Consider the following 24,602-nt stretch of genomic DNA (forward strand, 5'->3'; position numbering starts at 1 on the left):
GTTAGAGGTCAACCCACACTCTGTTAATAGCCAATACACTCCCTAATACAGGAATCACAGCTCTGCCAATAGCTAATATATTCACTAATACTACTAGACTATAGATAGAGGAATACCAGCCAATAAGCCTAATGAAATAGGGTCTTGCTGTCCCCAGTCCACCTGGCCGTGCTGCTGCTCCAGTTTCAACTGTTCTGCCTTATTATTATTCGACCATGCTGGTCATTTATGAACATTTGAACATCTTGGCCATGTTCTGTTATAATCTCCACCCGGCACAGCCAGAAGAGGACTGGCCACCCCACATAGCCTGGTTCCTCTCTAGGTTTCTTCCTAGGTTTTGGCCTTTCTAGGGAGTTTTTCCTAGCCACCGTGCTTCTACACCTGCATTGCTTGCTGTTTGGGGTTTTAGGCTGGGTTTCTGTACAGCACTTTGAGATATCAGCTGATGTACGAAGGGCTATATAAATAAATATGATTTGATTTGATATGGTTATGACTATAAGAACTGATTAATCAAAGTGTTGGTAGACTGAACTCTGACCTATAGCAGGTTCTTCCAAGTAGAGCACTGAGCATGAGAGTGGGTATATATTGTAAATGCAATGTTGTCATTATGATAAAACCTGATTAACGAGAGAAAGAGAGAGAGAGAGTGTGTGTGCATGTATGTTTGTTTCTGTTCAGTGCATGTGTGTGTGTGTCTGCATGTGTGTATGCACATGTGTGTCTGCACGTGTGTGTGTCTGCACGTGTGTGTGTCTGCACGTGTGTGTGTCTGCACGTGTGTGTGTCTGCACGTGTGTGTGTCTGCACGTGTGTGTGTCTGCACGTGTGTGTGTGTGTGTGTCTGCACAGACCTGTTTGACCTGCAGGCCATGGCTCCAGATCCTCTCTAGCAGGTCACAGAGGGAGGCGATGAGAGTGTTCTCCTCCAGACCTGTGATGTTTGCCTCCCCATGACCCAGCTCCACCGCCTCCCTGCCCATCTTCTCCACCAACATACGCTTAGTCTGGAGACAGGAGACACAGCAACATGGTCAACACAACATGACCACTACACATAGGATACAAACAACATGTTTGTAGACTGGAACCAATCCGCTCATAACATGAATTAACAAAATTGCGCCGATATAGAGTACCAGTCAAAAGTTTGGACACACCTACTGATTCCACGTTTTTTCTTTATTTGGACTATTTTCTACATTGTAGAATAATAGTGAAGACATCAAAACCATGAAATAACACATATGGAATCATGTAGTAACCCAAAAAAAGTGTTAAATCCAAATATATTTTATATTTGAGATTCTTCAAAGTAGCCAACCTTTGCCTTGATGACAGCTTTGCACACTCTTGGGATTCTCTCAACCAGCTTCATGAGGTAGTCACCTGGAATGCATTTCAATTAACAGGTGTGCCTTGTTAAAACATTTCTTTCCTTCTTAATGTGTTTGAACCAATCAGTTGTCTTGTGACAAGGTAGGGGTGGTATACAGAAGATATTCCTATTTGGTAAAATACCATATTAGGGCAAGGACTGCTCAAATAAGCAAAGAGAAATGACAGTCCATCATTACTTTAAGACATGAATGTCAGTCAATTACATTACTTCAAGCGCAGCTGCAAAAACCATCAAGCGCTATATTGAAATTGGCTCTCATGAGGACCGCCACAGGAGAGGAAGACCCAGAGTTACCTCTGCTGCAGAGGATAAGTTCATTAGAGTTACCAATCTCAGAAATTGCAGCCCAAATAAATGCGTCAAAGTAACAGACAAAATCAACATCGACTGTTCAGAGGAGACTGCGTGAAATCAGGCCTTCATGGTCAAATTGCTGCAAAGAAACCACTACTAAAGGACACCAATAATAAGAAGAGACTTGCTTGGGCCAAGAATCATGAGCAATGGACATTAGACAAGTGGAAATCGGTCCTTTGTTCCGATGAGTCCAAATTTGAGATTTTTGGTTCCAACCGTCGTGCCTTTATGAGACACAGAGTAGGTGAATGGATGATCTCCGCATGTGTAGTTTCCACCGTGAAGAAATGGAGGAGGTGGTGAGATGGTGCTGGTGACACTGTCAGTGATTTATTTAGAATTCAAGGGACACTTAACCAGCATGGTTACCACACCATTCTGCAGCGATTTGCCATCCCATTTGGTTTGTACTTAGTGGGACTATCATTTCATTTAAAACAGGACAATGACCCAACACACCTCCAGGCTGTGTAAGGGCTATTTGACCAATAAGGAGAGTGTTTGAGTGCTGCATCAGATGACCTGGCCTCCACAATCCTCTGACCTCAAGCCAATTGAGATGGTTTGGGATGAGTTGGACCGCAGAGTGAAGGAAAAGCAGCCAACAAGTGCTCAGCATATAACACCTTCAAGACTGTTGGAAAAGCATTCCTCATGAAGCTGGTTGAGAGACAGCCAAGAGTGTGCAAAGTTGTCAAGGCAAAGGGTGACTACTTTGAAGAATCTAAAATCTATTTTGATTAGCTTTTTTGGTTTCTACGTGATTCCATATGTGTTATTTCATAGTTTGTCTTCACTATTATTCTACAATGTAGAAAATAGTAAAAATAAAGAAAAACCTTGAATGAGTCGGTGTTGTCGTAGCTGCATCAGAATTAGTAAGGTAACAGATAAATAAGATGTTTTATTTACTTTATACTTGTCATTAGAATGTCTTCGTTTGGACTATACTGTTGGCAGTTGCATTTTCCTTTCTTCTCTAGGGAAAGGTCACTTGGGGCCCAGAGAAGGGAGAGGTCAGGCTTGTCTTTTACATGTCTGGTAATAGGCAGAATATCAGAAAGGGAGAAGTCAGGTTTGAACATTGTCTTCATAATGAATATATCTGTTAAACCATGTGAAGGGCTCCACTATGTCTGTACTCCAGTCATTCCCTCCTTTTCCCATTGGGGGGAGGAGTATGGCAGTGTCTGGAACCATTGTATGTCCCCTCTGATGTTGAAACTTATCTTTTATAGTATATGACCTAGAGGCTCACTCCCCTCAGTGAGCTTGTCCAGGGGTGGGGTGTATTTGAGATGGGAGTATCTAGAATTGACAATTGATATATGCCATTGGATGAGGTAATGTTTTGGTAATATGAAGTACCAAGAACGAGAAGTAGAACCTCGTCTAAGAGACCAAACTGAATGATAATTTATAGCTAATGCTATCTGGCTATGGGATACTCCTCTTTCATGTAAAAGGCCCTTTGTGAAGTTCCTAAGATCTGTGGTTCATCATTGTGAGTTGAGGGGGGTGTATCTTGGCTATGAAAGTTTAAGTATTCTTTTGTAAGCAATCTCAGAATTCAGTTATAGACACTGAATTGATCTGAGAGTCACAGGGCTATGGTGAAGCTCATATAATTAAAGATTAAGTTTAAATAACTGACTGGTGTGTGGTTTGCGCCCTCATCATTTGGTAATATAGGAAATTGCCACGACAGGGTGTCCAAACGTTTGACTGGTACTGTACATTGGAGACACACAGCAACTGCAACCCCAATACATTTCACCTGTACAGACTCACCTTCATGCGACACTCCTTGAGTAGTCCCTCTACAAACTTCCAGTTGGTCTGAGCGATGACGGCAGGTGAGAGGTCAGACAGCTTGGGCTGACGGAGGTTCTTCCCCAGGCTCCGAGCCTCCTGCATGTACTTCTGATGGAGACAGACACAGAGCAACAGTCAGTTCTGTCTATAAAACTCTACACCTACTATTAACCATTACAGGTGGATGGAGGGACATTTCTCAGCTGGGTCAAACGTTAAGCGGTTGTGTAAGGGTAGGAGTGAGGGTTTTGTACAGTCTTGAATACCTTTTAACAAACATTGGGTTGTGGTGAGGGGTTGTGTGCTGGTGGAGAAAACAAGGCAAAGTGAAAATAAAATGTTATCTTTTCTGTTAACTTCTCCACAGTGTTTTGAGGCGCCAAGCCCATTTCAGTGACACCCTCTGGTGGGTTCAGTCTAGTTGACTTAAATTGGCTTGAATTTGAAATGATTCCGGATTTTGTATCCGTTACAATTCAGAAATTCCTTTCTCATCTCTCTCCTCCCCACAGAGATCATACAGTAGATACAGAACTGTAAAAGGGTAGGAGGAGGAGACAGATAAGGCAAAACAAGATCCTCTGCAGAGCCATGACTCACTCTTCAGTGCTGTTGACTTTAACTAATGTAACAGGTACATGAGTCATCTATCAAACAGAGCCAGTGTGTGTGAACAAGCAGGGATTGTGTGTATGGGTGAAGCAGGACTGGAGTGGAGAAGTGGAGTGGGGGTCGTCTTGGGGGTTGGGGTAGTTTTTAAGGGGTTAGTGGGAGGGTCAGTGGGGGGGGTCCATCACTCCTCCACGTACCAGGCAGCACTCAGAGGCAGACTTTTTTGGTGGTTTGAGAGGCGGGGGAGACGACTTGTCCCACTCCCAAAACGCCATGGAGTTCTGCAGGACTAGACACCCCTCTACCTGCTGAGAGGTGGTACGGCCCAACCCCAATGCACAGGACCCACAGAAAAGACAGGAACGAGAAAAGAGGGAAAAAAAGCACCATGCACATGAATGCACAGGACATTCAAATAATAGAAAGAAACTAAGAAAACAAAGTAGTAAAAGAGAAAACAAGCTACAGAAAAAAACATGAAATCAGTTAAGACAAGGACGGACAGGCTTTGAAAACGGAAGAAAGCGGAGAACAAGCTCTCAAAAGAAATCAAATAAGAAGGAACATAAAGGCATGCAATGGAACCAGAGGAGGAGGAGTGAGGATGAACAGGGAGGGATGTCTGTGTCGTGTCCGTACCTCTTTGAGGTCGTTATCTAGAGTCAAGTGTTCTGTTTGTTGTCTGTGACGGTCTTTCCTGCGCTGAGCCGTAGCGGTACGATTGGACCACCTGCTGACAGACACAACACTGTCAACTGCATAGACATTTATAAAGACTCTACTCACCTACATACTACAGATGGAAGATTAGGGATAAACATTTGTTAACTTGGACTACATCACCGTAGCACAACTGTAGCATATATACAGTTGAAGTCAGAAGTTTACATAGACCTAGGTTGGAGTCATTAAAACTAGTTTTTCAACCACTGCACAAATTTCTTGTTAACAAACTATAGTTTTGGTAAGTCGGTTAGGACATCTACTTTGTGCATGACACAAGTGATTTTTCCAACAATTGTTGACTTACATGGATTATTTCACTTATAACTCACTGTATCACAATTCCAGTGGGTAAGAAGTTTATACACTAAGTTGCCTGTGCCTTTAAACAGCTTGGAAAATTCCAGAAAATTATGTCATGGCTTTAGAAACTTCTGATAGGCTAATTGATATCATTTGAGCCAATTGGAGGTGTACCTGTGGATGCATTTCAAGGCCTACCTTCAAACTCAGTGCCTCTTTGCTTGACATCACGGGAAAAAAAATCTAAAGAAATCAACCAAGACCTCAACAAAAAAAATGGTAGACCTTCACAAGTCTGGTTCATCCTTGGAAGCAATTTCCAAACGCCTGAAGGTACCACGTTCATCTGTACAAACAATAGTACGCATGTATAAACACCATGGGACCATGCAGCCATCATACCGCTCAGCAAATCAATCCCAGAACAACAGCAAAGGACCTTGTGAAGATGCTGGAGGAAACGGTACAAAAGTATCTATATCCACAGTAAAACAAGTCCTATATCGACATCACCTGAAAGGCCACTCAGCAAGGAAGAAGCCACTGCTCCAAAACCGCCATAAAAAAGACAGACTACGGTTTGCAACTGCACATAGGAACAAAGATTGTACTTTTTGGAGAAATGTCCTCTGGTCTGATGAAACATAAATAGAACTGTTTGGCCATAATAGCCATTGTTATGTTTGGAGGAAAAAGGGGGAGGCTTGCAAGCCGAAGAACACCATCCCAACCGTGAAGCACGGGAGTGGCAACATCATGTTGTAGGGGTGTTTTGCTGCAGGAGGGACTGGTGCACTTCATAAAATATATGGCATCATGAGGGAGGAAAATTATGTGGATATATATTGAAGCAACATCTCAAGACATCAGTCAGGAAGGTAAAGCTTGGTCACAAATGGGTCTTCCAAATGGACAATGACCCCAAGCGTACTTCAGAAGTTGTGGTAAATTGGAATAAGGATAACAAAGTAAAGGTTTTGGAGTGGCCATCACAAAGCCCTGACCTCAATCCTATAGAAAATTTGTGGGCAGAACTGAAAAAGCAGGTGGGAGCAAGGAGGCCAAAAAACCTGACTCCGTTACACCAGCTCTGTCAGGAGGAATGGGCCAAAATTCACCCAACTTATTGTGGGAAGCTTGTGGAAGGCAACCCGAAACGTTTGACCCAAGTTAAACAATTTAATGGCAATGCTACCAAATACTATTTGAGTGTATGTAAACTTCTGACCACTGGGAACGTGATGAAAGAAATAAAAGCTAAACAAATCATTCTCTACTATTATTCCGAAAAACAGAGCTTAAATCTATTTGGCTCAGGTGCATGTAAACTTCCGACTTCAACCCTATTACATTCATATAGCCGTTCTATGTTCAAAACAATTTGTAAAAATCCCAGAAACAATGCCTGTCATTGGTTGGCTCTTCATTGATGGCATCATATACGCACTTGTTATTGGTGGGTCCGACTGAGAGCACATCAGACTGCAGCTTGGGGAAGAAGCCTTGTTCATATTTGCCCTGTCCAATCTTCATATCCAACAGGTGGGGGTGGATGGCTGTGTGGTCGATCTTCAGCAGCCGCTGTTCGATGGCCTGGGCTGGAGAGGGAGATCAAATCAAGGGAGGGGGATTTGAGTAAGGACTTCTTTTAGTATAACCACTAATTGAGAATACATTTATTACAATGCTAGAACTAAACCTTTTGAGTTCACTTTGAATGAAGACACACACACGCTGCCACTCTTGTGCTCCTCTACACAAAGCTTAGCAGGACATAAAAGCATTGTGTTTGTTCAATTCATCATCTCATTGCTTGCTCTGTCTTTCTCAGTCTCTCTGTTTGCTCTCCAAACCTACCTCCTTCTCTAACCATTTCCTTTTTTTCTTTAACGAACACAAGGTAGAGAGAACAGATGCAGTACACCTCAACCCAAACCAACAGGCATCTGTCAATTAACCCCTGCTCGTATCTGTTGGCGACGTCATTATTTACATGGCAGATATGAGCTTTTTTTGTCTAATCAAAACCCTCTGAATTTATCCTCCAATCTCAGTCCTCTTTGTTTGTCAGACACGAGAGCGAGAGAGCGAGAGAGCGAGAGAGCGAGAGAGCGAGAGAAACACCGGAGCAACCGAGGGAAATTAAGCAGAATAAAATAGTTTCTTTTGTGTGTGTGTAATTGGGGAACTGCACGCGCCACCACCTCTGAAAGAGCTCTCCCTGAACAATTAGGCTTTTACAGCATTAAAATCTGCCAATGTCAGACCCTGTGAATTGACTCCCCATATACCTGTAGTGCGCACGTGCAACACACACACTTCATTGTCTGTGAGAGTGTCTGGTCAGGTCCTTTTTTTAAGCTTAATTAGAACTCATTTGGCTTGCCCTCGTTAAGTCTCAGATTGCTGCTGCGTAGGCAAAATGAAGTGAGGAAGCCAGACTCAGTGTGGTACTGGAGGCAGGGGTGTTTGGGGGGGAAGCGTGCGTGTGTGCGTACGTACGTACGTATGTACGTGTGTGTGTGTATGAGAGAGAGAAAAAGAGAGCGTGAAGGAAAGAAAGAGAAATAGAGCGTAGAAGAATGAGCTTTGTGGGGTGAGGCTTTCTTTGAGACAAAGACAGATGGGCAGAAAAGGCCAAGGGGAGCACCTGCTGAGTGGAGAGAAGTCTGCTGTTTCCAATGAACACATGAAATAGAGGTCAAGAGGGGGAAGAGGATGATGAGACAGAAAGTAATAGGATGGATGTGGAAAGAGATGGATTTAAAGTGAGTCCTGTGTGACCTCTTAAAGCATCGTTGGTATGCCAGCCAGGCAGACAGACCGCAGTCATCTACAGCATGCTGATCAGACAGACAGCACAGAGGAGCACATTCTCATTCAAGACCAATCTTTCAATTAGTCCCTCTCCTCTATCCATATTTTTCTGTTAACTACCAAAAATTCATTTTAAACGACTATAGATTTGTCCTTCAATTCCACCTGTCCCTCTCGGTCTTTCTCTCTCGCGACCCCCCCCCCCCCACACACACACACACACCCGCCCCCTTCCCCACTCACCACTCTCTTCAGACTCACCTGACTCCTTGAGGATGGTGCACCTCTGGTAGTTGGAGGATCGCAGACTTGGGGCTCTAACATTGTATAGACGAGCTTTATCGATGCGTCCGTCGAACACGCGGAGCAGCGGCTCCTTCTCCTCCCATTGGGACATGATCTTGTTGTCGATGAAGGTGGCGAACATCTGGGTCTCGATGAAGTGGGACAGGAAGGGCAGGTAGGGCTCCGGCTGGTCAGACAGGAAGGATGCCTGGAGAGAGGGGAGATATGTTAGTACAGATACACGAAAGAGTAGGGAAAGATATGAAGACAAATACTAGTAGGTAGGGAAAGATATGAAGACAAATACTAGTAGGTAGGGAAAGATATGAAGACAAATACTAGTAGGTAGGGAAAGATATGAAGACAAATACTAGTAGGTAGGGAAAGATATGAAGACAAATACTAGTAGGTAGGGAAAGATATGAAGACAAATACTAGTAGGTAGGGAAAGATACAAATGTAATTACAAAATGATATTAGGTGCACACAGGGATGGACAGAAATGACAAAATAAAATGACAAAATACCATAAAGATCAACGTGTCAAAAAAAATACTTGTCTTTTGAAATGTATTTAATAAAAAATACATGTATTTTGTATTTAGAAATACATTTACTTGCTAGGACTGTGTTATGTTGTTTATACACCTTAGTTGAATGCACTGACTGTAAGTCCACCTGGATAAGAGTGTCTTCTAAATGACCAACATGTAAATGTAAAAATGAACCTAAATCAACTGCAATGCACACTGGGTATTATTATTGGCCTCGTTTCAGGGCAGAGTTCCTTAAAAGGCATGCTGTGAAATTGTTCATTTTTGTATATTTGTATGTATATTTTGTTAATTTATCACACCATAGTACCATTCAAATTACATACTAAGTACCTTGTTACAAAAAACAGTGCCTTTAGGAAGTATTCAGACCCTTTGACTTTTCTACATTGTGTAGTTCAGCCTTATTCTAAATTGGATTAAATAGTTTCTCCCTCAATCGACACACAATACCCCATAATGACAAAGTAAAAACCGGTTGAGATTTTTGCTGATATTTTTTTTAAAATACAAAACTGAAATGACACTGACATAATAACTATTCAGACCAGTCACTCAGTACTTTGTTGAAACACCTTTGGCAGCCACTACAGCCTCAAGTCTGGGCTCTGGCTGGGCCACTCAAGGACATTCAGCGACTAAAGCCACTCCTGCGTTGTATTGGCTGTATGCTTAGGGTCATTGTCCTGTTGGAAGGTGAACCTTCACCCCATCTGAGGTCCTGAGTGCTCTGGTGCAGGTTTTCTGATCTCTGTACTTATCTCCGTTCATCTTCCCTCAAACCTGAATAGTCGCCCAGTCCCTGCCGCTGAAAAATATCCCCACAGCAGGATGCTGCCAACATGCTTCACTGTAGGCATGGTGCCAGGTTTGCTCCAGACATGAACGCTTGGCAGTCAGGCCAATCTTGTTTATCATGGTCAGTGTCTTTAGGTGCATTTTGGAAAACTCGAAGCGGGCCGTCATGTGCCTTTTACTGAGGAATGTCTTCTGTCTGGCCTGATTGGTGGAGTGCTGCAAAGATGGTTGTCCTTCTGAAAGGTTCTACCATCTTCAGAGGAACTCTGGAGCTCTGTCAGAGTGACCATTGGGTTCTTGGTCACCTCCCTGCCCAAGGCCCTTCTCCCCAGATTGCCCAGTTTGGCCAGGCTGCCATCTCTAGGAAGAGAGTCTTGGTGGATCCAAACTTCTTCCATTTAAGAATGATGAGGCCACTTTGTTCTTGGGGCCTTTCAATGCTGCAGAGTTGTTTTGGTACCCTTCTCCAGATCTGGGCCTCGACACAATCCTGTCTCGGAGGTCTATGGACAATTCCTTCGACCTCATGGCTTGGTTTGTACTCTGACATGCACTGTCAACTGTGGGACCTTATATATAGACAGCTGTGTGCCTTTCCAAATCATGTCCAATCAAATGAATGTGGACTCCAATCAAGTTGTAGAAATATCTCAAGGATGAACAATGAAAACAGGATGCACCTGAGCTCAATTTTGAGTCTCATAGCAAAGGGTCTGAATACTTAGGCTTTTTCAGTTTATTTTTAATACACCTGTTTTCACATTATCATTATGGGTTATTGTGTGTAGATTGCTGAGAATGTTTATTTATTTAATCAATTTTAGAATAAGGCTGTAACGTAACAAAACGGAAAAAGTCAAGGGTTCTGAATGCCCTGTACATTGGAGTGCAGTTCAGCCCACTGTAATACAAATGACTAAATACTAAGAAGTAACTGAAATGCATGCATTTGAAATATGTAACAGAAATACTGCCCATCTCTGGGTGCACAGCACGTAGCATAAACTCACACCAACCAACTCTGTTATCTGGCTGTTAGCTGTTATGAATGTATTTCCCCAGTGATTTTATAAATGTAAACATTGTTATTGACAATAACGAGTCTTAACAGCTCCAGCTGTGTTCGTCTTACTTATTTATCAAATGGAATATGGACGGGTTTCAGGAAAGAATTTAATCCAGCATCTCACAAACATGATAATGCTCCAGTGGACTTCCACTATCACACAACACAGGCCTCAATAAACAGCCCGTTACATCAAGGTAAACAGTGTGTGTGTGTGTGTGTTTGTGTGTCAACCCATCTCACCTTATCAAAGTTGTGCATCTGCTCTCGGTTGGTGAGCCAGGACTCCAGGTCTGGAGCGCTCTGGATGACAAAGGCCTCATAGTCTGCGAACATCATGGTAAACCTGCTAGCGAATACCTCCCTCAGCTGTACATTCAGCTTAGCGTTCCTCAGCTCCTCCTCATCGACTGCCGTCCTCCCCCCCTGAGCCTCTCCCTCACCCCCTACCCCCCTCAGGGCTTCCACGCGGACCCCCGTTCTCTTAGCCAGAGCCTGGAGTCTTTCCAGAGTAGCGTTCCCTTGGAGAAGCTCCAACACAGCTAACTGTTCCCCTCCTAGGTTCCCATTCCTCCCATCGTCCTCTAGCTCCCTCAGGGCCTGTTGGCTCTTCAGACCAGGGTGACGGGTAGAGACAGAGACAGACCCAAGGGTGGTGGTGGAGGTGGGGACAGAGGTTGGAGGAGCGCCCCCCACTGGGGATATGCCGTAGCGGAGGAGGACTTCACTGAGCTCCTGGATTAACTCTGGTTTGTTAGGGAACTGGGGGAAGTCTTCAGGCAGCTCGATACAGTGGTTGTCAATGTCCACGAAGCACAGGTTAGCCTGTTAGGAGAGAGAGGTTAGAAATAACATGGAAGTTTATACAACAATTATAACATAGCTATTGCTCAATGAATAGCTACTCAGGGAGGGGTGTGTTGGGGTTGGGGACTGGACATGGACAGATTGAGTATTGGGTAAGTGGGTCAGTATGTGATTGTCAGTATTAAACCCAAAACACCAGTCTCAACGTCAACAGTGAAGAGGCGACTCCAGGATGCTGGTGTTTACTATTTAATGAAGCTGCCAGTTGAGGACTTGTGAGGCGTCGGTTTCTCAAAATAGACTAATGTACTTGTCCTCTTGCTCGGTTGTGCACCGGGGCCTCCCACTCTCCATATATATTATGGTTAGAGCCAGTTTGCGCTGTTCTGTGAAGGGTGTAGTACACAGCGCTGTACAAGACCTTCAGTTTCTTGGCAATTTCTCGCATGGAATACCCTTCATTTCTCAGAACAAGAATAGACTGAAGAGTTTCAGAAGAAAGCTCTTTGTTTTTGGCCATTTTGAGCCTGTAATCAAATCCACAAAGGCTGATGCTCCAGATACTCAACTAGTCTAAAGAAGGCCAGTTTTATTGCTTCTTTAATCAGAACAACAGTTTTCAGCTGTGCTAACATAATTGCAAAAGGGTTTTCTAATGATCCATTAGCTAATCCAAGTTTATCATTTTAAAAGGCTAAGACAATGTGCCATTGGAACACAGGAGTAATGGTTGCTGATGACAGGCCTCTGTACGCCTATGTAGATATTCCATAAAAAAATCTGCCGTTTCCAGCTACAACAGTCATTTACATTAACAATGTCTACACTATATTTCTGATCAATGATGTTATTTTCTTTCAAAAACAAGGACAATTCTAAGTGACCCCAAACTTTTGAACGGTATACACATGCTGTGTTATAGTGAATACTTCCAGGCTCTACTGTCCCTGAGAGGATGACTAGGGGTTCCTGTACACCTGAATACATGACATTAGCATTTACTGTCTGGCATCTGAAACGCTGGGTTTTCCACCAATTGACTATAGTTTTATAACAGCATTTGCTAGGCTCCAGATGTGAATTTCAAAACTCAACATTTTCTTCTCCGTGTACTTCTGGGTCCAGGTTTGACTCCATGTGCATTGCTCTGTAAGGGCTGAATCAACCGTCTGTACACAGATCTGACCTGACGTGGATTGGCTTAACAGAGGTTTATTTAGGTAGTGGAGAAGACTGCAGGCCATTCGCCTGATTTACGCGATGAGGAAAATGGAGCACGCACCCCCGCTGGGTGATTGTACAGGCACACAATGTTTGGCCTAGTTTCGGGTTAAAAGCCATTGGTTCCTCTTTTGCATTAAAAAGAAAGGATGGAGGATCAAGATGGACAAACTGATATGAAAGGGTTGGTATTCATGAGTGTATGCATGTACTTGTTTGCTATTGGCTATGCAAACATGACTAATATGATTAGGAGACAAATTACTGTTCTGCCATTTGAAATGGAAATGAGATTAATTCTGTCTACAGTGTTTTAAAAAAGGCAAGTCTTTCATTCATTCACATCCTCGCTCTATGATCCTTCCCTTCTTTCAGCCGTCCATTGCTAGGTCATCCTCCTCACTTCAAAGAATCATTCAGAAATGGAGATATTTCTAAATTAAAACATTTGGCACCGTGTGATCTTTAAGGGAGGATCCGGAGGAACACAAAAGGGCAGAAAATTGGATTGTGAGGAGCAGCACCAGGGAACGCCATGGGATGCTGCACTGACTCAGATAATTAGCATCCATACGGAATGGGCCAGATTAATGAGCGGTGGGGAGCCCTGAAGCTGGGAATCTCTATGGGATGTTCCAGACCATTAGGAGTCTTATCTTGTACACACACACACACACACACACACACGAGGGTTCCATCACTTTCACTGTCTGAGGAGGTCGCTTGAGCCTTTCCAGAGAAATTCCTTATACAAAAGAACAATAGGGGGCTATGCAAACACATTGGGCTGCGAGTGATACTTCTATTGGGTTTTATCTCCAATAGACTAAAATAAACTTTCAATAGACGTTCCTCTACAATAAGGAGTCTGCATTTCCACTTCCCGCTCAGTCTGAATAGGAGGCAGGTAGTCTGTCTGTGTGCGTGGGAGGCACATTGTGGAGAGTCAGGGTTGGATGGCATTGGACAGTGTGCATTCAGCAACAATGAGCCCTTACTGTAACTGCCTACTGCATGAGACACACACTTACAAATAAAAAAACAGACCCAGTCTCACACACAGTCACAGAGACACACCTCCTGTGGCAGCTCTAGTTTGGAGCGGTCGGTGCCCTCCTTGGACTGCAGGCCCATGAGGTAGGGCACGGGGGCATCCAGGAAGTGCAGCAGTGACGCGGGTAGGATGGGCACGTAGACATGCTGCCACTGGAACGGGAAGAGCAGGGTGGTGATGCCCTCCGCAACTGTCATCAACCGCTGGTAGTCTGGAGAGAGGTAGGGTGAGGGAAGGGAGAGAAGTTGGGAGGGGGAGAGGTGGAGGAAAAAGGAGGGATGGAGTGAGTGATTGGAAAGGTGGAGGGGAGGGGGGAGGGGTAATACAAGGGAGATGTTAGAGGAGGGAGGAGAGAAGAAGGTGCAGAGAATAACTTTAAATCAACAGATCAAAATTGAATCTGGGGGCCGTACGGGATGAAAGAAATTCTGTTCTGATGGATTCAATTTAAATCACCATTCTGTGTGTGTGTGTGTGTGATGGCCCGCACTGGTTCCTGATTAAAGATTAGGATCAGTGGTCTCACCCTGGCTTTGGTACTGAGGTTCAGGAGTTCCATCATCAGATATGAATAAAATGATCAGACCGCAAGCCTGACTGACCTCCATAATAAAACGGCACGCTATACCAATTTATCCACACAACCCCTCCCCCTCTACCATTTTCTCCATCCCTCACTCGCATGCTTTCACTCTCGCCGCTGCTCAGGCACAGAGGTTCTGTGTACTTTCATTCAAAATGCATTACACTTTTCAAGGTCGACAAAGCATTAAACAAAGACCTAGCCAATTTACATTCTACAAGAGAACTAGGGGACCTGGCATTTGTATATTGCGTGTGTGTGAGCGACTGTGTGCGAGCATCTACCTTGCCTCAAAGTCTGTCTTCAACTTGACCATCTTGCCATAAACACACAGACCAGCGCATGCGTCTCACACACAGATGGACGGACAGACACTAATTTACCCTCTCTCGATTCCCAATTCTCCCCCTCCCCCCGTACGCATACAAGGTCTCAGGTCAGGGAAAGACAGCTAGATGCATTGGACATTACATTGGACTAAACACTGCACATACAATATATTCCAATACAGAGGATGGATCCAGACTGGCTATATCTACTCTCTGTTCCGGAGACCAATGGTCGGTTACTGTGTATTAGACAGAGTGGCTGTAAGGATCCAGATGCTCTTTCAGAGAGCTGAAAAACAGCTCCACTTTAGCATCTCCTCCTCTCGATCTCATGAGCAGAGAGCACACCAGACCTGGCCATTCATCAGTGTGTGTGTGTACTGCAGGAGCACCTGTGTGTGTGTCCATTAGCCACTGTCTGCGCCTCGAATTCTCAATTTTGAGGCCTAGCTACAAACAAGTCATTAGGAACAGAACAGGGGTGCTTGCAGTTGAAATTGTAATGATGATTATATATAAAAAGTATTTAGTCAGCCACCAATTGTGCAAGTTCTCCCACTTAAAAAGATGAGGGAGGCCTGCAATTTTCATCATAGGTACACTTCAACTGTCAGAGAAATCACACAGAGCCATCAGGTGACCACTTACAATGTAGCAGCTTACGCGTATTCTTCAACATAAAGGCGTAAAACTACGTCACAATGCTGTAGACACCTTGGGGAATACGTAGAAAAAGTAATCTGGTTGATAGCCCATTCACTGCTCAATAGGGATGCATTGGAATGCAGAGCTTTCAAAACATGAGGCACTTCCGGATTGGATTTCTCTCAGGCTTTCGCCTGCTATATCAGTTCTCTTATACTCACAGACCATATTTCTACAGTTTTGAAAACTTTAGAGTGTTTTCTATCCTAAGCTGTCAATTATATGTATATTCTAGCATCTTGTCCTGACAAAATATCCCGTTTACTTTGAGAACGTTATTTTTCCTAAATAGAAAATACTGCCCCCTAGTCAAAAGAGGTTGGCTCCTCTGTCCTCCACTCGTTATCTGTATTAATGGCACCTGTTTGAACTTGTAATCAGTATAAAAGACACCTGTCCACAACCTCAAACAGTCACACTCCAAACTCCACTATGGCCAAGACCAAAGAGCTGTCAAAGGACACCAGAAGCAAAATTGTAGACCTGCACCAGGCTGGGAAGACTGAATCTGCAATAGGTAAGCAGCTTGGTTTGAAGAAATCAACTGTGGGAGCAATTATTAGGAAATGGAAGACATACAAGACCACTGATAATCTCCCTCGATCTGGGGCTCCACGCAAGATCTCACCCCGTGGGTGATCAAAATGATCACAAGAACGGTGAGCAAAAATCCCAGAACCACACAGGGGTCCTAGTGAATGACCTGCAGAGAGCTGGGACCAAAGTAACAAAGCCTACCATCACACTACGCCACCAGGGACTCAAATCCTGCAGTGCCAGACGTGTCCCCCTGCTTAAGCCAGTACATGTCCAGACCCGTCTGAAGTTTGCTAGAGAGCATTTGGATGATCCAGAAGAAGATTGGGAGAATGTCATATGGTCAGATGAAACCAAAATATAACGTTTTGGTAAAAACTCAACTCACCGTGTTTGGGGGACAAAGAATGCTGAGTAGCATCCAAAGAACATCATACCTACTGTGAAGCATGGGGGTGGAAACATCATGCTTTGGGGCTGTTTTTCTGCAAAGGGACCAGGACGACTGATCCGTGTAAAGGTAAGAATGAATGGGGCCATGTATCGTGAGATTGAGTGAAAACCTCCTTCCATCAGCAAGGGCATTGAAGATGAAACATGGCTGGGTCTTTCAGCATGACAGTGATCCCAAACACACCGCCCGGGTATTGAAGGAGTGGCTTCGTAAGAAGCATTTCAAGGTCCTGGAGTGGCCTAGCCAGTCTCCAGATCTCAACTCCATAGAAAATCTTTGGAGGAAGTTGAAAGTCCGTGTTGCCCAGCAACAGCCCCAAAACATCACTGCTCTAGAGGAGATCTGCATGGAGGAATGGGCCAAAATACCAGCAAGTGTGTGAAAACCTTGTGAAGGCTTACCTCTGTCATGGCCAACAAAGGGTATATAACAAAGTATTGAGATAAACTTTTGTTATTGACCAAATACTTATTTTCCACCATAATTTGCAAATAAATTCATAAAAAATCCTACAATGTGATTTTCTGGATTTTTTTTCTCATTTTGTCTGTCATAGTTGAAGTGTACCTATGATGAAAATTACAGGCCTCTCATCTTTTTAAGTGGGAGAACTTGCACAATTGGTGGCTGACTAAATACTTTTTTGCCCCACTGTATATACACTGCTCAAAAAAATAAAGGGAACACTAAAATAACACATCCTAGATCTGAATGAATGAAATATTCTTATTAAATACTTTTTTCTTTACATAGTTGAATGTGCTGACAACAAAATCACACAAAAATTATCAATGGAAATCAAATTTATCAACCCATGGAAGTCTGGATTTGGAGTCACACTCAAAATTAAAGTGGAAAACCACACTACAGGCTGATCCAACTTTGATGTAATGTCCTTAAAACAAGTCAAAATGAGGCTCAGTAGTGTGTGTGGCCTCCACTTGTCTGTATGACTGCCCTACAATACCTGGGCATGCTCCTGATGAGGTGGCGGATGGTCTCCTGAGGGATCTCCTCCCAGACCTGGACTAAAGCATCCGCCAACTCCTGGACAGTCTGTGGTGCAACGTGGCATTGGTGGATGGAGCGAGACATGATGTCCCAGATGTGCTCAATTGGATTCAGGTCTGGGGGACGGGCGGGCCAGTCCATAGCATCAATGCCTTCCTCTTGCAGGAACTGCCGACACACTCCAGCCACATGAGGTCTAGCATTGTCTTGCATTAGGAGGAACCCCGGGCCAACCGCACCAGCATATGGTCTCACAAGGGGTCTGAGGATCTCATCTCGGTACCTAATGGCAGTCAGGCTACCTCTGGCGAGCACATAGAGGGCTGTGCGGGCCCCCAAAGAAATGCCACCCCACACCATGACTGACCAACCGCCAAACCGGTCATGCTGGAGGATGTTGCAGGCAGCAGAACGTTCTCCACGGCGTCTCCAGACTCTGTCACGTCTGTCACATGTGCTCAGTGTGAACCTGCTTTCATCTGTGAAGAGCACAGGGCGCCAATGGTGAATTTGCCAATCTTGGTGTTCTCTGGCTAATGCCAAACGTCCTGCATGGTGTTGGGCTGTAAGCACAACCCCCACCTGTGGACGTCGGGCCCTCATACCACCCATGGAGTCTGTTTCTGACCGTTTGAGCAGACAAATGCACATTTGTGGCCTGCTAGAGGTCATTTTGCAGGGCTCTGGCAGTGCTCCTCCTGCTCCTCCTCGCACAAAGGCGGAGGTAGCGGTCCTGCTGCTGAGTTGTTCCCCTCCTACGGCCTCCTCCACGTCTCCTGATATACTGGCCTGTCTCCTGGTAGTGCCTCCATGCTCTGGACACTACGCTGACAGACACAGCAAACCTTCTTGCCACAGCTCGTATTGCTGTGCCATCATGGATGAGCTGCACTACCTGAGCCACTTGTGTGGATTGTAGACTCCGTCTCATGCTACCACTAGAGTGAAAGCACCGCCAGCATTCAAAAGTGACCAAAACATCAGCCAGGAAGCATAGGAACTGTGGTCACCACCTGCAGAACCACTCCTTTATTGGGGGTGTCTTGCTAATTGCCTATCATTTCCACCTGTTGTCTATTCCATTTGCACAACAGCATGTGAAATGTATTGTCAATCAGTGTTGCTTCCTAAGTGGACATTTTGATTTCACAGAAGTGTGATTGACTTGGAGTTACATTGTGTTGTTTAAGTGTTCCCATTATTTTTTGAGCAGTGTATATATATCATCCTGCCTCCCATGGGGATGACTAAAGACATGATAAATAGGAGTAATAATACCCTCATAAAAGATTTGCACCACAGGACACGCAGAAAATGGAATGAGAGTCATGTAGAGGCACTGTGAAAGTGTGGTTTGAGGATCACAGTAACGCATTATATGATTGGATCTCAGATAAGAAAAGGGAGACAGAGAAATGATATGAAGACGAACACACAGAGAAAATGTGGTAGCGAAAGAGCGAGACGGAGTGAGAAAGAGTGGGAGAAAACGAAAGAAAGAACTAAAAGGAGAGTGTGAGAGTTGCTGAGTAAACTTTCTAGCTCATCTGTGGTGCACTGCACACCCACACACTTGTACAATAACACACTGACCGTACACAAGCCAAACCCTCACACTGCAATACTCAATTATGTATGAGGGGAAACCTAGTAGAGCTGCAGATAACTTGGGACTTTTACATGGCTTTATTTAAGCATTGCATAAAATAAAGGAAACTACACAGCAAACTAATACCCATGTATTTATATTGCATAAATGCACCAATTTGCCCTTCAGTTTCTAGTCTACCAAAGAAACGCTTGCTATCATTTTAGCGGTAACTACTTCAAAGTGCTGCCAACATGCCCTTTTGGCATTCCCTGTGGGAAACCAGTCTCTCTGAAATTAACAGCGCAATAGAACCACAACAAGGAACATAAGAGAACAAAAATCAGGAGAACCTAGTTTTTAAAACCAAACATACTCTCACAAGCCTCTGCACGTTGAGGGTGTGACTTGACACAGCCTGCTCTGTGATGCAGAGAAAGATAGTGATTCTCATTAAAGGATGAGTCACGGTACTTTACTCATGTCTCAGCAACTCTATCCCCACTTTCCTTCCTCTCTCATCCACTGTTATGACTGTATTATGTGAAGATACAGGGATACGAATACACTGCGTCTCGACAGACCTTCCGTGGCCTCCAACTGCTCTTAAACGCTAGTAAAACCAAATGCATGCTTTTCAACCGGTCGCTGCCTGCACCCGCATGCCCGACTAGCATCACCACCCTGGATGGTTCCGACCTAGAATATGTGGACGTCTATAAGTACCTAGGTGTCTGGCTAGACTGCAAACTCTCCTTCCAGACTCATATCAAACATCTCCAATCGAAAATCAAATCAAGAGTCGGCTTTCTATTCCGCAACAAAGACTCCTTCACTCACGCCGCCAAGCTTACCCTAGTAAAACTGACTATCCTACCGATCCTCGACTTCGGCGATGTCATCTACAAAATGGCTTCAAACACTCTACTCAGCAAACTGGATGCAGTTTATCACAGTGCCATCCGTTTTGTCACTAAAGCACCTTATACCACCCACCACTGCGACTTGTATGCTCTAGTCGGCTGGCCCTCGCTACATATTCGTCGCCAGACCCACTGGCTCCAGGTCATCTACAAGTCCATGCTAGGTAAAGCTCCGCCTTATCTCAGCTCACTGGTTACGATGGCAACACCCATCCGTAGCACGCGCTCCAGCAGGTGTATCTCACTGATCATCCCTAAAGCCAACACCTCATTTGGCCGCCTTTCGTTCCAGTACTCTGCTGCCTGTGACTGGAACGAATTGCAAAAATCGCTGAAGTTGGAGACTTTTATCTCCCTCACCAACTTCAAACATCAGCTATCTGAGCAGTTAACCGATCGCTGCAGCTGTACATAGTCTATTGGTAAATAGCCCACCCTTTTTCACCTATCTCATCCCCATACTGTTTTTATTTATTTACTTTTCTGCTCTTTTGCACACCAATATCTCTACCTGTACATAACCATCTGATCATTCATCACTCCAGTGTTAATCTGCAAAATTGTAAATTGTAATTATTTGCCTACCTCCTCATGCCTTTTGCACACATTGTATATAGACTCCCCCTTTGTTTTCTACTGTGTTATTGACTTGTTAATTGTTTACTCCATGTGTAACTCTTTGTTGTCTGCTCACACTGCTATGCTTTATCTTGGCCAGGTCGCAGTTGCAAATGAGAACTTTTTCTCAACTAGCCTACCTGGTTAAATAAAGGTGTTCTCAACTAGCCTACCTGGTTAAATAAAGGTGTTCTCAACTAGCCTACCTGGTTAAATAAAGGTGTTCTCAACTAGCCTACCTGGTTAAATAAAGGTGTTCTCAACTAGCCTACCTGGTTAAATAAAGGTGAAATAAAAATACAATAAAAAACTTCATTAATACATCATCCTTGCTTATTTGACACCAGCTCTTCCTAATTTAATATTCAACCCGTCAGAGCTGTCAGACTCCAGTTATCCCCAACCTCAAAAACATCAAAAGCACCCTGTAAAGGCTCATGGGGGAATAATATTATTCTCTCCGCCCTATGTTGACCTCAGCTGAACTGAACAAGTGGAAAATGCGAACAGAAGATCGGCATCTGTGTTTCAAGGCTGAACATATGAAACGAGGCAACTCATAGTGAAACTGTCAGTCATTGGGACTGGTCCCTATCAGACAGTGTCAGAAGGGAAGAGACAAGACAACAATGGTTAACAACAGAAACCAGGTCTGCTCATTTTCATACTAACGGTATGTGTTTGATCAACCACCTTACTGGGCGCTCTGACAGTCCCTCTGGATGAATGCAGGGAATTTTCTGCTATTGTAATCCTTGGGCAGGCCGCCTAAGCCTTTTTTTCTGGTCGTCTAAAGTTCGGGATGGAAACGCGCTTTCAGTGTCAACTTAAACCAGATATAATGTATGTTTAGAAGATATGGGAGCTATATATTTTTTATTATATAATCTTTGAGAACTAACAATCACCAAAATAAAAGTCAGGGAGAATTTTTCCCCAAACAATGATTTTAGCTTTAAAACAGCAACCTTTCTCTCAAATGCATGTCAAAATGCTTAGCTCCATGGAGAAATGTGTAGACTTGTCGGAAAGTTGTTTAAAAATGGTAAAGTCTCTCTACACCATCAAGAGGCCTCAATGTTCTTCTAAAACTGTGCTCCTGGAATGACTAAAATATAAAATGACTGATTAATCATCTTATTAATTACATCTCAGACCCACACCCTCCACAGAGCTGCAGGATTGGACTAAATGCCTGCTTGTCACTTCCTTCCCGTGTCTCGGCCAATGATTGAGCGAGGATCATGTTGGCCACTGGGCAGGTTCCGTCTGTTGTAAATTCATTGGTTGTTGATGGATCATATATGGCCAAACTTGTCATATTAACACACATGCTGCATCCTATTCACAATATTGTGCACTAGTTTTGACCAGAGCACAATGTGCCCTGGTCAAAAGTAGTCTGCAATATAGGGAATAGGGTGCATTGGGACCCATCCACAGAACATTTTATAGATGCAGTTTCCGTGCATCAACCCTTCCATCAAATTGCCTCCAGGCAAATCAAGCAGTGTTTTTATTATAGAGAAATTAGAATGCCTTTTAGCAGCCGCGTCGCAGGGTAGGAGCTAGATGGGATGCCTCCAACGCTTCCCGGGGAAAAATGAGGAACATTAAAATGTTACTGGAAATGTTTTTCATTCAGAAAAGCAGGTTTTAAATTATTTTGTTTCAGGAGCGATTCCCTCTGACAGTTGGTTTGATAAATTAAACATGGGAGATAATTTCTCAAAGGATAGATGAGTGGGGATGGATGGGAGCGAAGGGGTGGATGAGGATGAGTGGTAGGAGGAGGGAGAGGCCCGTCTCTGTCGCTTTTCTCTCAAGCAGACAGAAATGGCATGGTGCTAGTAACAGTGGAGTCCCTTTGTTTGACTGCCATCAACTCAACTAATGAACTCCCATGCATTACAGATAATTACATTATAGACATTAAGCTCCAAACATCTCTAAAACAAAACAAGAACCACTTAATGGAAACTCACAACCATTAATTCATTAGGCAAGACTAGTATCCACTCAAAAAGGATGTCAATGGACCCGGACCACCCAATCAAACATTCAACACACAAGAAGCTCTCTCGTTGTCTCTTTCTCTGTAACAGTCAGATAATGGCATCCTGTAGTGTAGTCTACTGTAATCTACAGTGAAGTCTATGGCAGATACAGTCAGTCTTGGCCTGACGTCTACAGGCTACTGTCTGTCTGGCTGTTTGCCCTTTGACTGACCATGCTTTCTAATCCCAGCCACTACCCTGCTGCTGTCCAGTCAGTCAACCCACATAGCTCCAGTCCCAGGGAGAGGAACAGCTCTCTACCCCACCCAGATTAGAGTAGTCTAATCCTAAACTAATTTGGGCCAGGGAGTCAAGGACAGGCCTGGACCACAGATTATACCCCAGTAATGACACAGCCAGTCATGTTTCATTGGCACCAGCTGAGGTGATGTGTTGAGGAATGACTTATCCGAACCATCCCCCAACCTGATATCTGTCATCACCATACCACCTGGCTGGAGAAGCAACTCCCACTCAACAACCTGCTGCCAAGGAATGTAGAGGCAGAGGTGTGTGTGTGTGTGTGTGTGTGTATATAATAAGCGTCCCTTACCCTGTGAGTAGAGCAGAATCTGCATCTCCAGCAGGGTACAGTTAAACAGCTGCACCAGGTTCTCTACCCCCAGCAGAGGGAAGGTCTGGCCCAGAGGGAAGTCAGCCAGAGGCAGCTCCCCGGGCCCAGGACGCTGACACACGATGGGCTCGTACACCCCGTGGAACTTCAGCGAGCGTCCCGGAGGGGGCAGGGGCACCTCGTACAGGATGTTGTGCACGTAGCTCTCCAGGGGGAGGGGTGGAGGCAAAGAGGCCGTGACGGCCCGGTGCACCTGGGACAGGAAACGGCGGCAGGCATGCATGAAGGGCATGGGCGTGATCAGACACAACGCCTTGGAGACGTAGAGCGTGTCACGCGACGCGTCGTAGCCGCCGCACGCCGCCGACCGGCACGAGGATGAAGACGGAGAATCTGCTTCGTCGAGGCTGCTAGCCAGAGAGTCCATACTGGAGGAAGAGGAGGAAGAGGAGGAGGGGGTGGCGGAGGAAGGGTTCTCGGCCTGGTGCATCTGGTAGAGGGTCTGCATGGCCGAGCAGATCTGAGGCGACGTCACCTCCTCGTAGAAGGTGTGGACGAAGCCGTAAGTGCGAGAGCCGTCCTCCCGCGTGATCAGGAAGGAGTGGAACTGGGGCTCGCGGCTGTCTGCCTGTGTCCTGAACGACAGGCCTTTGGGCATACAGAGCTACGAAGAGAGAGAGAGGGACAATAATAATTATGATTATTAATGTGGTATTAATAATTGAGATAGTTGACAGAATCAATGAGGAGGCCTTACATCAGAAACGACTGAGACTGCATGTACCAGAATGTGTGTGTGCCAGACTGTGTTGGTGTGTGTACATCTACAGTTTGAATGTGTGTGTGTGTGTGTGTGGGCGCGCGCGTCGCATCCCTAATCAAGTCAGCATAATCTGCTTTGATAGCAGCCCAGTCAGCAACACAGCAGCCAGCATGAAATAAAATATGCTTGATTATCTCCATTATGTTGATTTGCAGAGCTGAGCTGAATACAAAATTTATCATCACACACACAAATGAACCCCTGTCGCTAACACAGATAAACAGGCCTGTAGTTGGCCAATGTTCTGTTCAGAATGGATTATAAAAGTGGTGAGTGAATCATGGTTTCAACTGATCACTACTGACAAGATAATCACTCCCACACTACCTCACTACCTCAAACTGTTCTGTGTGGAATGAAAAACATCCGAAATGCTGCAATTTCCCCAGAAATGAGATTCCATACGCTTCCAAATCAAATCCTTCTATCCCAAGAAATATCATGAAACCATATGGATCAAGGAAAAAATATTTCTCCCTGGAAAAGAGGGAGAGAGTTCAAACCTACGTTGAAGATAAGGATAAGACAACAGGATTCTAATATCCCTTTGCAACAATGTGGCCATCTGTGCTAATGAGCA

The 24,602-nt window shown here is 44.5% G+C and overlaps 1 protein-coding gene across 11 annotated transcripts in view; it reads right to left on the reverse strand.

Moving 5' to 3' along the window:
* LOC109910377 (DENN domain-containing protein 5B) overlaps positions 1-24,602 on the reverse strand; it is a 97,044-nt gene that overhangs the window by 10,188 nt on the left and 62,254 nt on the right. For 4 of the 11 annotated variants that reach the window (XM_031797001.1, XM_031797004.1, XM_031797003.1 and 1 more), the window contains 9 exons: positions 23,179-23,863; positions 13,844-14,031; positions 10,982-11,563; positions 8,297-8,528; positions 6,666-6,816; positions 4,832-4,925; positions 4,390-4,500; positions 3,557-3,688; positions 861-1,013 (listed from right to left, as the gene is read on the reverse strand). In XM_031797001.1, the coding sequence (XP_031652861.1) occupies positions 861-1,013; positions 3,557-3,688; positions 4,390-4,500; positions 4,832-4,925; positions 6,666-6,816; positions 8,297-8,528; positions 10,982-11,563; positions 13,844-14,031; positions 23,179-23,863 (2,328 nt within the window). The remainder of the gene's footprint in view (positions 1-860; positions 1,014-3,556; positions 3,689-4,389; positions 4,501-4,831; positions 4,926-6,665; positions 6,817-8,296; positions 8,529-10,981; positions 11,564-13,843; positions 14,032-23,178; positions 23,864-24,602) is intronic. The other 7 variants (XM_031797011.1, XM_031797009.1, XM_031797006.1 and 4 more) reach the window with 3 other exon arrangements.

The sequence above is a fragment of the Oncorhynchus kisutch genome, linkage group LG19 (genome assembly GCF_002021735.2).
Source record: "Oncorhynchus kisutch isolate 150728-3 linkage group LG19, Okis_V2, whole genome shotgun sequence".
Classification (NCBI taxonomy): Eukaryota; Metazoa; Chordata; class Actinopteri; order Salmoniformes; family Salmonidae; genus Oncorhynchus; species Oncorhynchus kisutch.